Source organism: Diadema antillarum, unplaced genomic scaffold (assembly GCF_040938485.1).
Source record: "Diadema antillarum isolate AM-2024a unplaced genomic scaffold, OU_Dant_1.0 seq00000201_RagTag, whole genome shotgun sequence".
Taxonomy (NCBI): domain Eukaryota; kingdom Metazoa; phylum Echinodermata; class Echinoidea; order Diadematoida; family Diadematidae; genus Diadema; species Diadema antillarum.
Window position 1 is genome coordinate 902,602 of NW_027271261.1, and position 14,336 is coordinate 916,937.

The 14,336-nt window shown below is 39.7% G+C and overlaps 1 protein-coding gene across 1 annotated transcript in view; it reads right to left on the reverse strand.

The window, feature by feature from the left end:
• The window catches only part of LOC139728813 (probable ATP-dependent RNA helicase DDX41), a 42,744-nt gene that overhangs the window by 15,109 nt on the left and 13,299 nt on the right, over positions 1–14,336 (reverse strand). Inside the window, exons 9-12 of the mRNA XM_071639750.1 lie at positions 12,684–12,846; positions 11,097–11,300; positions 9,979–10,075; positions 5,956–6,105 (exon numbers count right to left, since the gene is read on the reverse strand). Coding sequence (XP_071495851.1) covers positions 5,956–6,105; positions 9,979–10,075; positions 11,097–11,300; positions 12,684–12,846 — 614 coding nt within the window. The remainder of the gene's footprint in view (positions 1–5,955; positions 6,106–9,978; positions 10,076–11,096; positions 11,301–12,683; positions 12,847–14,336) is intronic.

Here is a 14,336-nt window from a genome sequence, read left to right on the forward strand (position 1 = left end):
GACCCCAATGTGTTCTTTGCAGTATTTCATGGCAATAAACATGTGGAATATACAGGTACACATGAGATACTATATAAAAAATATGTAACGTCACAGGGAATGTATGCATTCTGTAGAATGTTGTCCCAGTACAAAGTGTGAATCCAAAAGAAGTTGATTCACAGAGGCTGTGTTCAGACCGTAACATAAAGCTTCATTTGTCAAGGCAATAGATGGAAGCATTGCTCGTAAAATCACAAAACTCGCACAAATGTCCATTACAACAATCCAAACTGAGCAATTCTTGCTTATACCCCATATATACACAAAGTCTTCGACTTACGCCCCTCTGTGTCATGGAAAAGCTACATTAGGATTCTCAACTAAAACAAATGAAACCTACATACATTATATAATACATGCTGACACACGTAATCGCGGCCATCACGGCCACCACCATAGTTTTACCGATTATGGTGGTGCGCATACCAACAATTTTACCAAATATGGTGGTATGCGGTATGCACACTGAGCGGATGTCCGTGGAACCAGAGTGGTTCTTTAACAACTGGTTTCAATGATTCTGAATATTTGATACAAACTTATTTCCATGCATGCACTTTATTTTCAAAGTTTACTTTCACTTTCAGGCCTAAAACAAATACCATTTCAGCCAGGTATCTCTTCTTCTTCTCTCTCTCCCATGCAACATGGTGAGAATGACTGTCCAATCCGATGGATTCAGACGTACTATAGACAGAGTGCGGGAACAAAAATATAACTGCAGAACTTACTGTATATTTGATGTATTGGGCCAAAGAACTTTGGCTAAATTTGGCAAAATTGGATATCTATGTAAAATGCAGAAAAGTATTCGATTAGCATGTCCATAAAAGAGTAATATTAAAACAACAAATATTTGGGGTGAATATGCAACAAAGAGATATTTCACTACCATGAGCAGATTGGGCTCTGTAAAAATGTACACATTGCCATGACAACCAAGACACATCAGACATCTGTATCATACATACATTGTACAACCCTTCCCTTCTTCAGCCAATACTCTTCCCAGCTCCATGTTGAGTGATACTCTTTATCAATGCAGTTCAAGTTTATGACATTGTGATAACCTGTACCACTACCCTCTGCCTTGACCCCAAAATTTTAGAATCTCACTTTGACCTTTGACCTCTGATCTGCATCTTATCTTGTTTTGACATCAAACCCCCCTCAGGCTAATAGGATGCAAATGATCGATGCGCCCTTGTAAACTGCACCAACTGTCATATGGCAAGCCAATTAAGATCCCATGATTATCTCCATTTTCATTTAACTCAATTCATTTATTAAGCAAGTGGCAATTGATATTGGCAGGTTACACCGGTCTATTCATATGAGGAACTGCTTAAACTGCATCCTGCTTAACCCACTGAGGACGAGTCCCAAGTATACTCGGGCAAGTGTCTAAGGGAAATGTGTGTTGTAGCAAAATCAGTCTGTCCTCAACAGGTTAAAGAGGGGAAAAAATAAGATTTTCGATTACTCTGTCAGATCAAAAGACTATCAAACATTAAAGGAGACTCAAATTCAAACAATTATTGAACTTTGACATCTGAGATGTGAAATGATGAAATTAACATTGATGACAAATATTGAAGTATATTGTACACATTTTACTGTAGTTATGCAGTCGCTATCTACATATCAACAAACAGCTATAACCATGTTGAATCGCTCAGAAACTGTTTATTTTCACGCTACAGATTATGGGGACAGCAGAGTATGGAAACTTCAACCAATTACTGTAAACGTGGATATTTTCGCGCGACTAATTTTTCGCGCTTGGCCAGGCAAGAAGAGTTTCTCGTGTCTTTAATTCTGCGGAATCAAGACATCACGCACAGGAACATATGGCACGCGAAAATATTTGCAAGCTTTTATTTTCGCGCTAGTTTCTGATTGCGCGAAATGTGCGAAAATTTCAACACTGCAAAAATTTCTACTTTTACAGTATCTACTTGTAGTTTCACTTTCATGAAGCATTAGGCTTTCATTTCCAGCCACGCTCTTTTCAAAGATTTGTGCTCTCTTTTTTTTTTTCTTAAACACAATATTAAAGGCACTGGCATAGTGTGGGACCATGCACATCAGTTTACTCAACTGTGTGCAAATTACATATCTTAATCAGATGTTATTGAATAAATTATGAACAGAATTGTCTAGGGATATCTCGGCCAAATTTCATTTCCATTTAGAATTGTATGCTCCATGGCATTTCATATTCTAGTGATTTCTAATTATCCCACAGACAGGTAAGATCTGAATCTCCATCTCTACCAAAACTACAACATCCCTTGAAGGAAGAGAAGTGCTCGCACATGGCTCAATCTTTGGGTTTATATCCCTTCAAAATATCCTTTCTTTGTGTGTGTGTGTGTGTGTGTTGTTGTTGTTGTTGTTTGTTTGTTTGTGTTTTTTTCACCAGGCAAAATACTCAAGGCAGAATAAAAGAAATGCTGCTGAACATTATTGTTGCCATTACTGTAAACCAAAACCTTGTGTTTGATATTCCTCATGCTCCCCCGCAATATGAAAATCATTTAGTATCTCAAGGCATTATTTACCCCTTACAAATGAAACAAAAAACCCAGCTTTAGTGCTTCAAAATAGTTCTAAAATGTGGGTTAGGAATTGAAACAATCAATGTAAAAAGTTAAACAGTATGATCAATGTTAAGCATTGTTAAATATACAAAATGTGAACAATATTCATTACAAAATTGTTTGGAACTATCAAACGGTCTACAGTTATGGTTTATTGAGAAGAATGGTGATATCTCCTTATATTCTAGGCTTTATTGCAATTGCTTATATGTTAGGATTTTGTGATACAACTGTCCTACATTTATATGCATCAAATGTGATAAATTGAACATTTTTTAAACCACTGCTCCAAGTGGTAAACAAACCTTTAATGCAACGTAAGAGAGATACCATACAAAGTCATTCTCTGCTCTCAATATCCTCACCCTCATACTAAATATGACGGTGTTTGTGCCAACTCATAACCTCACTCTATTTTTGTGAACGGCCATAATTGAGAGACATTCATAGCAAATGGTTTTAATGGGTCCACTTCAAATCTATTCTTGGCAACAGTGCCGGCACACAAATATTAAAGTTAAGTTGGCAAGACGTACCGGGGAAATGATACACAGCATATCATCTGCACGAAGTATTTATAGGATGGTTGTTATTATTCTTGCTAACTTTCACTTTTGCAGGATGAATTCTCATCTGAGAGCCCCTCCCCTCCCCTCCCCCCCCCCCTCCAAAAAAAGAAGAAAAAAAGAGAGAGAAATATAGAAAAGAACTGCACACTTCATCAACCCAGACCCTCCCTATAATGATATTATACAATGCATGAGTTTATACATGACTCTGCATCACATAACAAACAAAATTCACTAGAAATGGATGCTTAATAATGGACAGATTCTGAAAGAGCAGACTTTAAGCTTTAAAAAACAATGTATAACTCAATTCCAATGGACTCTCCTAACCCATCTAAATATTGGAAAGGAAGCAAACACTCTGGAAAAGTTTGAAATTAGAAAATAAAAGAGGCTCCAAAGTGTAGGACCTATTCAAGCACTTAATCTTACTGAGCCATGATAGCTGTGCAATGAATGGGGAAAAAAAGAATAAAGAAGTAGAAGAATTGCCCTATCTGATAGTCAAATATGAAAAACTCAAGATTGAATAGATTGACCAGTTTCATCTATTTCAATAAGGCATATAGATAGAAAAAAAAACAAATTTTGAATCCGCATGTAAAATCAAGGCATGCGACTTCTTGTTGGTTTTGTGATGCACAGTTGCAAATGAGAACAGACATTAAAGCCCAAACAATGTTCTGGTACGCCTGCAAAAGTTGTCAAATTTTGCTCCAAAATGTGAACGTATGCCTAGGAAACGTGCGCAACAACGCTGTAATAACAAGATATTCGATGGGTAATGACGAAAATGGGAAATATTAACCAAAAACGTTCAGTCTCAGAACTTACCCGAATGGGGTCAGGCTAGACTCGGACTCGGGGATAACTCGGCCTCCCTTTGCTTGCAGACGGCGGGATGAGTTGTATTGGTTGTCCCTCTGGATTGTACAGTGTTATACTATGCATATGGGAGCGGCCTGTATAAACTACATTGTAGCGTTCTGGCTACTCGCAGTAATGGTCCGAGTTGTTACAACGCGCGCATCAAAAACCTCTTTGGCGCGCATGCAAAATTAGTGTGCGCCTCTCAAGCACCTCTAAAAACAATCAAAGACGCTTGATAAACAACAACAAAAACTTCAAAGACCGCGCGTCTCAACAACTGAGGTGATGTGCGTATACTAGTAGGCTTGAGGACCGCGCGCTGTCCATTTGTTTTGCACAGGATTAGCTCGCACTTTCCTGTCTGCTCAGTAAGGCCTCGTTTGGTACCCGTAGTATCATAGAGTACTGATGAACATGGCGATCACGAACTGTGTGTACATTGTCTGAAATAGGGTCAAGTTTTCCCTGAGACCAAGTTAGTCTGGAGCCTTCTGGAATAAGTCGGTCTACCTACTTTTATTATTTTTCTCAAAATACTCCAAAACGACTCATCATTCCGGCAAACCGCATCAGCCAGGTAAGTTTCTTTGTAGACTCTTTCGATATATTGCAAGCAAATATGAAATGGTGCCAGACGGGTTCTCAAGCCCTTACCAGAACTTTGTTTTCACTTTAACACCACTGCCAGCCCTGTATATGTGCACTGCCAATACATGCCATTGCAAGTACATGCCAAATACATGAGTTAATGAGTTTAAGTTCAGGTTAAAAAGTCATCTTTTGAACAATGCATTCTATGTTTGAATTATGAATGTTGTGATGATTATTTTGTAATGCGCTGAAGAGTATATTATTATTGTAGCTTTTTAGACTTGTTCATGCAAAAGTGAACTTACGATCACCATTAATGGGGACAAAAAATTTATGGCTGCATGTAAGATGTAGGATTTGCAGTGGCATTTACAATGTCATGTTGATATGACTTGTCTTCAGGACATACATATACTTTCAGGAATGGCAAATTATCGCTAATCTTTCCATTTCGTCATCAACAAGGCACAGTAAAACATTATAAGTCCGTAAGGTTTGTATGTCGTTTTCCTTGAAACCATTCCAAGAGAAACTGAGGATTTTCTGAAGGCTTTTGTGAAACTTTGAATGAGCTCTGCCTGAAGTAACATACCGTGCATGCTATATTGTGGTGCAGATAAGTGCATAATTAGTGTGTGGTAGTTGTGACATGAGTGAAACACAATCTCCGGCTAATCATGTACTCCACTTAATTGGGTAAATAAGGCTTTGCCTAATATTACCCAATTAAGAGGAGAGTAATGTATATATATCTCTCTCTCTGTTGTTTTCCTTTAATTTAAAGGCTGAACTTGATATCTCAGGAATAAATGAGTAGCAGTATCTAGATTGTTCACCATGTTCTTTTATAATTATGTTACATAAATTCTTAAAGGGATCGTACAGTTTTGGTCGAGACCTAATTTCAGGTTTCTAACATTTTTTGGTGAGATTATGAGAAACCTCTTATGAAATATGAAAGAGCATGTAATTCCATGAGGAATTCAACATTTATTTGATGAAAATTGGTTATGAAATGGCTGAGATATCGAAAACATAGCGATTCTAATAAAGTGTGGGACCCACATTTTATCATGATCGCTTTGTTTTACTTTGTTTTTGGATGTTTCAGTCATTCCAAACCTGATTTTCATCAAATTACCTTTGAATTCCTCTTAAAATGGTATGCTCTGTACTATTTCATAAGCGTTTTCTTGGTATCTCACAAAAAGTTAGAAAGCCCAATTCTCATCTCCACCAATACTGTACCATCCCTTTAATCACGTGGTTGGTGGACTCACCATAGTTTTCGATGTCTTCCGGCATGTCGTAATTGATGACGTGCTGAATGTCGGGAAAGTCCAGCCCCTTGGAGGCAACGTCTGTGGCTACCAACACATCTTTCTCTCCCACACGGAACTGATCAATGGACCGCGTTCTTTCCTCTTGGTCTGGGAGGGGAGGGGGAAAATCAAAAATGATCAGACAAAACAGACACATATGGCACATATCAGACATGACAGTATACAAATGATGCACAGGACAGAGTGGATCGGTGAGAATTGTGTGCATAAGGCAAATATAGAATGCTTAACCCACCAGGCAAAGCCCAGTGGCTGTAGGCTAAATTCCATAGTTACCGCATGCTTACTCTTCCGACTGATGCACGAAAAGACTTGCGCATCATCTGTGTTACAGAATGGAGGACAATATTTTTGCCAAAATACATTTTTACCCACGCCGATGAAAATCGGCAGGGGGTTATGTAAAGGGTTCCGTATGTTTGTTTGTTTGTTTGTTTTTTTTTGTTTGTTTGTTTGCTTGTTTGTTTGTTTGTTTGTATGTTTGTTTGTTTGTTTGTTTGTTTGTTTATTTGTGTACAAGATAACAAGAGAACGGGTAAACGGATTTGCACGAAATGTTCAGGGAATGTTTGGATAATGACAGGAAAGAATCGATTAGATTTTGGTGATAATCGGTTGACCCTTGCAAATTCTGTGTGACCTTGAAGTTTTGACCCCATGGTATAGTGACCATTCCGAAAATTTCCCGTTTCTCACTTTGCGATTTTCCGCTACCATACGAACACATAAACTCCCCAACGATCCGACTTCGCTGCTCAAATGTTCGTAAGAATTCCGAAATTTACGTTTAGGCCTATTTGAGGGACTATGTCCTTCTAGATTTATGAAAGTTCGTTCTCCGTCATCACAAACTGGCCCGTATTTTGATGATTTTTCAAATTAACATTGATTGTTTTTTTCGTTAGAGGAGCATTTTGCTCGGTCGCAGTCACACTGCACGATATGCGTGCTCAATGTCAATGCGTGTGCAAGGCCGCTGAAAATGCATCGCGCTCTACACTGTTGGTGCAAAATTGCACCGGGGACGTTGCGGCGCTCGTTGGTAGCCGAATACTGGTGCAGTAGACATTTGCATTCAACCCTTGCATTGAATAATTCCCGTAGACACTAATCATAGGGGTAATTGCCTAGGGGGTACGTAAATTTTGTTTTTCTTTTTTGCTTTTGTGGATACCATCAAAGATCGTACACTCATACGACCTTTGATATTTGATGATTTTTCAAATTAACATTGATTGTTTTTTTCGTTGGAGGAGCATTTTGCTCGGTCGCAGTCACACTGCACGATATGCGTGCTCAATGTCAATGCGTGTGCAAGGCCGCTGAAAATGCATCGCGCTCTACACTGTTGGTGCAAAATTGCACCGGGGACGTTGCGGCGCTCGTTGGTGGCCGAATACTGGTGCAGTAGACATTTGCATTCAACCCTTGCATTGAATAATTCCCGTAGACACTATTTCATAGGGGTAATTGCCTAGGGGGTACGTAAATTTTGTTTTTCTTTTTTGCTTTTGTGGATACCATCAAAGATCGTACACTCATACGACCTTTGATATTTGATGATTTTTCAAATTAACATTGATTGTTTTTTTCGTTAGAGGAGCATTTTGCTCGGTCGCAGTCACACTGCACGATATGCGTGCTCAATGTCAATGCGTGTGCAAGGCCGCTGAAAATGCATCGCGCTCTACACTGTTGGTGCAAAATTGCACCGGGGACGTTGCAGCGCTCGTTGGTGGCCGAATACTGGTGCAGTAGACATTTGCATTCAACCCTTGCATTGAATAATTCCCGTAGACACTAATCATAGGGGTAATTGCCTAGGGGGTACGTAAATTTTGTTTTTCTTTTTTGCTTTTGTGGATACCATCAAAGATCGTACACTCATACGACCTTTGATATCATCACACTCTCGGCTTGCTATAATCAAAATATCCCGTAAGAAAACGGCGTATTTCTCGATTTTTAGCGCTTTTTCCGCGACCCGTCGTGTAGACAATACTCTTAAAACTGGACTTAATTCGCGCGCGCTTGGAAAAGTTCCGATTCTGCACTTTTGACGGTGGAATTTGGGATTTTCGATGGATTTTTGGAGGAGACTTAAGGACTTTCCTGTACGTGAATGAGTGTTAATACCGTATGTGTAATGATGTGATTTGCGTGTGATGTGACTGTAGAACCAAAGATCGTACACTTCAGTGTACGATCTTTGGTAGAACTCACTGGCTGGTGATAAAGCACACTGGCAATTAAGTGGCCGAATTCTGGTAGATGACCGAATGCACATTCGCATATGTTTACCCCGACTTTGTACTTAGGCGTGGGTCTGCCGCCTTTGACGGCCCCTCTCTAGTTTGATGATGTTACCTGATGGCAAATTTACTGGATGCATTTCCTTTTGGCTTGCCAAAGAAAAAAAAACAGGAAAACCATGCATCCAGTACTTCAAGGCCATGCGTCCAGTAATTACTGGATGCACGGCATGTATTGGATGCATAGTTTTCTAGCCAAGAGCTTGGTGTCTCTCACTGACTGCACAAACATTTGTGACCCGCCAAAACAAAAGGATCTGAAAGTCGCTGACCGCTGAGCTGAGAATATCGAGTTTGAAGTCAGATCATCAAAATCGGTCAAAACGATCGGATTTCTCTTTTTGGCATGATTTTGTAGTCTAATGTATCGTCTATCATCTGCCGAAATTTCGAAGCTAAATGATTACAGGAAAGGCAAGAAATTAATGTTTATCTGGGCCAAGATTTTCGGACTTTCAATGGAACAGAAACATGTCCGAAGATTTGTATTTAGCGCCGCAGAGAGACTCCTCCCCTAGCAATGAGGGAGTGATCTTATTGGTCAGTGCGTGGCATCCTGGTTACTGACTGGTCTTGAGTAAACCATTGGCATTAAGCTTGAATGAACATTGCAGAGGTTGCTAAGAGCATACCTTCTATTGTCAAGAGGTGAAAACTGTCTTGCCTCCCTCGATCATGATTACATCGGGAGGAAAACTTTGACAGTGGTTTTCTCAAAACGCTGATTTCCTAAACCACTCGACATGTGCTAACAAAATCATCGATACCCCTGCAATTGAGTACTTTTATGAGTCGTGTTATATATGAATCTAAAGTGGAAGAGTAAGGAAATAATGTCATGTCAGTTTCAGAAAATTGACCTTCCCCGACTTTCAGATCTGTTTGTTGTAGCGGGTCACATTTGCTCAGTGCGCAAACCTTTGCTACAAGTGTATGATAACATGTTTGCATTGGCTTCCTCTGTGAGTAAGCTCTAGGAGGTTTTATCATTGAGTGAGAGTCACTAATAGTAACAGGGGCAAGAGATTATCCTTGAGGATAAGCTACCTTTGAGGATAACCTTTGTCATGTGGACACGTGGCATAGTTAAGGGGCAAGAGCATATCCTCACAGTAAGCTAACTTTGACATTAAGGATCACCATTTGAACATAACTTATATCATTTCTGTAATGGCCTTCAAAGAATATCAGTCATAAATAATGCATGAATGAAGATCTGAATGAGCGACTGTAGTTACATTCAGACGGCAATCCCTAACCTCGAAGACAGCTATCCATGAGGATAGGCTCTGGCCCCGTAACTACGACGCATGTCCACATAATGAAGTTTATCCTCCAGGATAGGCTCACTGCCCCCATAACTACGCTTATCTACAAGTTCCCATCCACAAGTTCCGTCCACATGATGCCTAACTACGAGTGAGGACCGCCCACAGCTTGTTGATAGAGCGCTAAACCCGAGATATCTCATGGATATCTATCTTTGAGTTAATTTCAGTATAGCCATCAACGAGTGCATCTATACGGTGCCTAACTACAAGCCTATCCTCGAGGATAGCTATCCTTGAGGTTGGAGATCACTGTCTGAACGTAACTATTATTACCCAGTGAAGCTGGCAAGAGTGAAATGCTTGGACGTCATACATACCTTTGCCACCATGAATGGCGACAGCTTCCACTCCTTTCAGAAGCAGGTACTCGTGAATGTCATCCACGTCAGACTTTTTCTCCGCAAAGATCAGCACCTGTCGAAAGTTCAGCAAAGAAATCAGGTATGTAATCATATTCCTGCATTTATGTACATATAATCAGATATGACAGATGATAGTGAAAGCTTCATTTGATAACAGTTTCTGCACCTTGGGCTTTCCTTTGAAATATATGCTGCGGTATAACAGATCCATCATATGATGCATCACGCGTTACCCGGGGGTACCGTTGTACCCCGGGGTACCACGTTGTGTAGCATCACCTCACGTCCACTCGAGGACAGCCGCAGGGAAATGCATGCACTGTGTGTGCGTGTACATAGTCATTCCCATGCCACTGCATGTTATACTATGCATGCATGGTACGCTGTGCTAGCAATAGCATGTGCTTCAGTGCAGTGCAGTGTATCGCAGTGCAGTAGCTAGTGCGCGCTAACTCAGCACCAAAATAATTTCCCACTTTTTGGCACCCAGGGTACAACCTTAAAAAAAATAATAATAATTCAACAAAATGGCTAATTTTTATTTGGTACCCCAGGATACCATTTATGTCATCATATAAGGAAGGTTATGAAAACCACCGAGGGGGTGAGGTAGTTATTTGCATTCTCAATTTTTGGGGTCCTAGAAAGTGAGAAGGTGAAACCTGCATTAAATCACATGATAGTATGCAGCATTAACCCTAATCAATCCAGGCTTTTTTGGCAATGCTAAATCCAGGGGGTGGGGAGACTTCACCCCCTACCATAATTAGCATAAAATCAAAAATCAAAGTGATAAACAGTAAAAATAAACAGGTTCTTATGAGTTTCATGAGCACTATTTTCCAAAAAAAAAATGTACACAAAATCATAAAATTGTGCCAATTTTTGAGCAACATGCATTTACAAAAATGGGTGTGGTTTTGTAACGGTACGTGCGGACATTGCAAATTAGGTCTCAAAAATTGTGCGAGACTCGAATGAAAAAAGTCATGAAGCCTTGTGACAAGGCTTTCTCCTATTGCAGAATTATTGTCCGAAATGTCCGTTTCAGACCAAGAGTGACTGCGACTTACGGGAGGAGGGGCTTTCTGAAGACACTCCAGGAGGTAGACCATCTTGGCCTCCTGCTTGACGTACTCCACCTCCTGAATCACGTCGAGACTCGCGGCGCCGGCACGGCCGACGTTGACGGTGACGGGTCTGACGAGAGCGCTCTTGGCAAAGTTCTGGATCTTCTTGGGCATGGTAGCACTGAAGAGAAGAGTTTGTCTCTGGTTCTAGAGATGAATACCACAGGAGGATAATGTTACTGACTGTGATGAAGATCAGATGCATACTAAACTCAAAGTCCTCAATAGTTCAGTAAATGGCACAATGTACAAGAAGCCTTCAAATAAGCCAGTCTTTAATAAGTTTGCACTATCAAAGATTGGCTTATTTTAGAATTTGACTAAAATTAATGTGACTGCTAAGGAAGCATTGAATGATTATAAGCTATCAACCACAGGAATGGCAGCTTTAAGTCCTTTCCCAAGGACTAATAAAAGGCTTTACCTGGGGGCATAACTAATGCAGAAAGGGGACTCAAATAAAAAAAGTCGTGACTGATAATCTGTCATCTTATTCACTGACCTAAAACTACTCCTCACATCTGATATCTATCACTGTAAGAACGTCATGATTTTAACCTATCCACTTTGAAAAACAGATGATCTTTGACAGATTTATTGCAGCATCTCAACATCAGAATACGCCGAGTAATCTTTAATTCTCTTGAAAAGACAAGAACCCACCCCAGGTAGTTTGGGTTTTTCTTTTTTTTTTTGTTCCTCAAGAGAACCTAACAACCTAACAAATCAGCTAGCTCTGCTGATCAAAAACCTTATGCATTCTGAGATGACTAACACTAACAATATGCAGAACATATGTGACCGTGCACCTCAAAACGAACATAAAGTCGCACACCCTGATTTTGCGTGAGGACTGAAAATAAGTGAAATGGGTCAACCTAGCCGAACTTGACTTTTTTATATTTTCTGAAAGAGCGGGTCTTCTTTTACATTATGCTAAAATTTGGTATCATAAAACGGGCAGGAAAGTGTGTTTTTTTTAGCAGTTTATCTCGAACATGTTTGGCAGAATAGTGTGATTAGGTGTGTCTTTCGAATCCCTTTTTCATTTCTGAAAAACCTTGTCCACACTCTTCACTTTCAACTCTAATAGCTTTTGAAAGGATAGGGCTACTGCTTTGAAAGTTGGCATTAATTATGGACAAAATGTGTTAATGAGGCATGCTTAATTTCAGTTTAATCTGATAATCCCTTCATTGTTGTTACTCTGGTGGTTTACTTCCTGTTTTTTGTCCCATTCATCGCACAGCCAGCACGGTTTGGTAAAGATTAAGCGCTTGAATAGACACTGTACTTCAGAGCCTCTTTTCTCAGTTCACACTTCTCCTGAGTTTGTGCTTTCTTTCCAATATTTAGATAGGTTAGGAGAGTCCATTTGATTTGAGTTATACATCATTTTAAAGCTTAAAATCTGCTCTTTCAGAATATGGTCTTAACTAAAAATTCATGTCTGGCGACTTTTTGTTTGTTTTGAGGTGCAGTGTCACATATAATAAAAGGTGGACCCTAATGACTCCAGTCATGACTAACCTTAAAGTAAGTGAGGATAGTTCTGATGTCCTCCTCAAATCCAAGATCAATCATACGGTCGGCTTCATCAAGGCAGAGGTAGCGGCAGGTGGAGAGAGAGAAACACTTTTTGTTCAGCATGTCAATCAAACGACCGGGCGTGGCCACCACAATGTGGACTCCTCTGGACCGCACAGTATAACAGAAAAGGGAAAGGATTATTTGTACACATTGGTGTGCAATTCTAAAAATCAGGTCAACAAAGTCATGTGATACAACGCATGGAACAGATATACAGTTCGACCTCAGTTAACCAGATAAGAGAAACATGCTCAAATACAGCACTTTCTAGCCTATCATGCTAGGGGTATACATACATTTAGTATGTACACATATCATTACCAATTTAACACTCCCTTGATACCTAGCAGCTCTCCATATGGTATACTGCTGATAAAGGTGCCTCAAATACTGGCAGTACCTATAAATTTTAATAATCTTTGCTTTGAAAAATAAGACTTGTTTGGTTTATGTCCATTTCCATGGGTCTATTTCACTTCCTGGTAGGTCTAAAAACAAACAATCATTATACTAATCTTTCAGCTACAGCGTTGTAGTGAGATTCAGATACAGTCCACTGCATTGACTGGAGCATGTCCCGCAATGGTTGAACATACGTGTGTGTGTTTTGAATGAAATTTGCCACTGAAAATACATGAAAACATTTTTAAAATGTCAGCCAGTCAACATCCAAATAACAGAGAGATCTGGTTAATCGATGGCTCAATAACGAAGGTCGGACTGTATTAGCTTATCATTATTATGGTCTTGAGGAACAGATGGTGGCAATAAACATCACATGCGTTATTGTGTGACACCAAACAACAAGAATTAAAGCTACTGTATATTGCCACCAAATTTTCATGAGGAATCAACTGACCAATTGATTCTGCTTGAACATTTTCTACAGTATATCTACTCTGAAGTGCACAGGTTTACAACACCTGAACCACCTGACAGGGGAATATTGGAGTAGAATTGATATTGCTGCAGTGATACACCTTACAGACACAGCAAACACATGAGTTTAAACCAAAAAGTACCCTACTTTGTTTAAACATACTGTTGAATTACACAATCACATCAGTTTGTGATCTACTATGCTATTTGGCTGAGTGTTCCTACAATACGATTCAAAGCACTCTGTTAGTATAGTACTCACATGTATGAGAAACAAATCTAAGCTAGCATGGCATGTAGATGGGTGTAGACACAAGAATGCATCCAGCTAGCAGCCAAATACTGTATACGGCACGTATTTCACAGGGTTTTTATTTTCGCAAATTTCACAAGTTACGTGCTAATCACAGATTTAGTAACATGCGAAATATCCCAACATAAATGTGGCATGCACGTGTACGTTTCTCCGTTCATTGCCAACTCCATGATTACATAATCAAACCAACTTGCAAAATTGTTGAGAAGTCCCGAATCGCAAAAACATATTAGACTCCATAAACATATGGCATATACAATATTGTCCTCACTTGACATATTTTCATTCTAAATGTGCTGTTGTTGCTGTCGTCATTTGTCTGTCCGTTTGTCATTCCTGACAGGATAGGCAATGGTTGGGACATTTTCACCCAAAATCCATTTCAGAAAACACACATG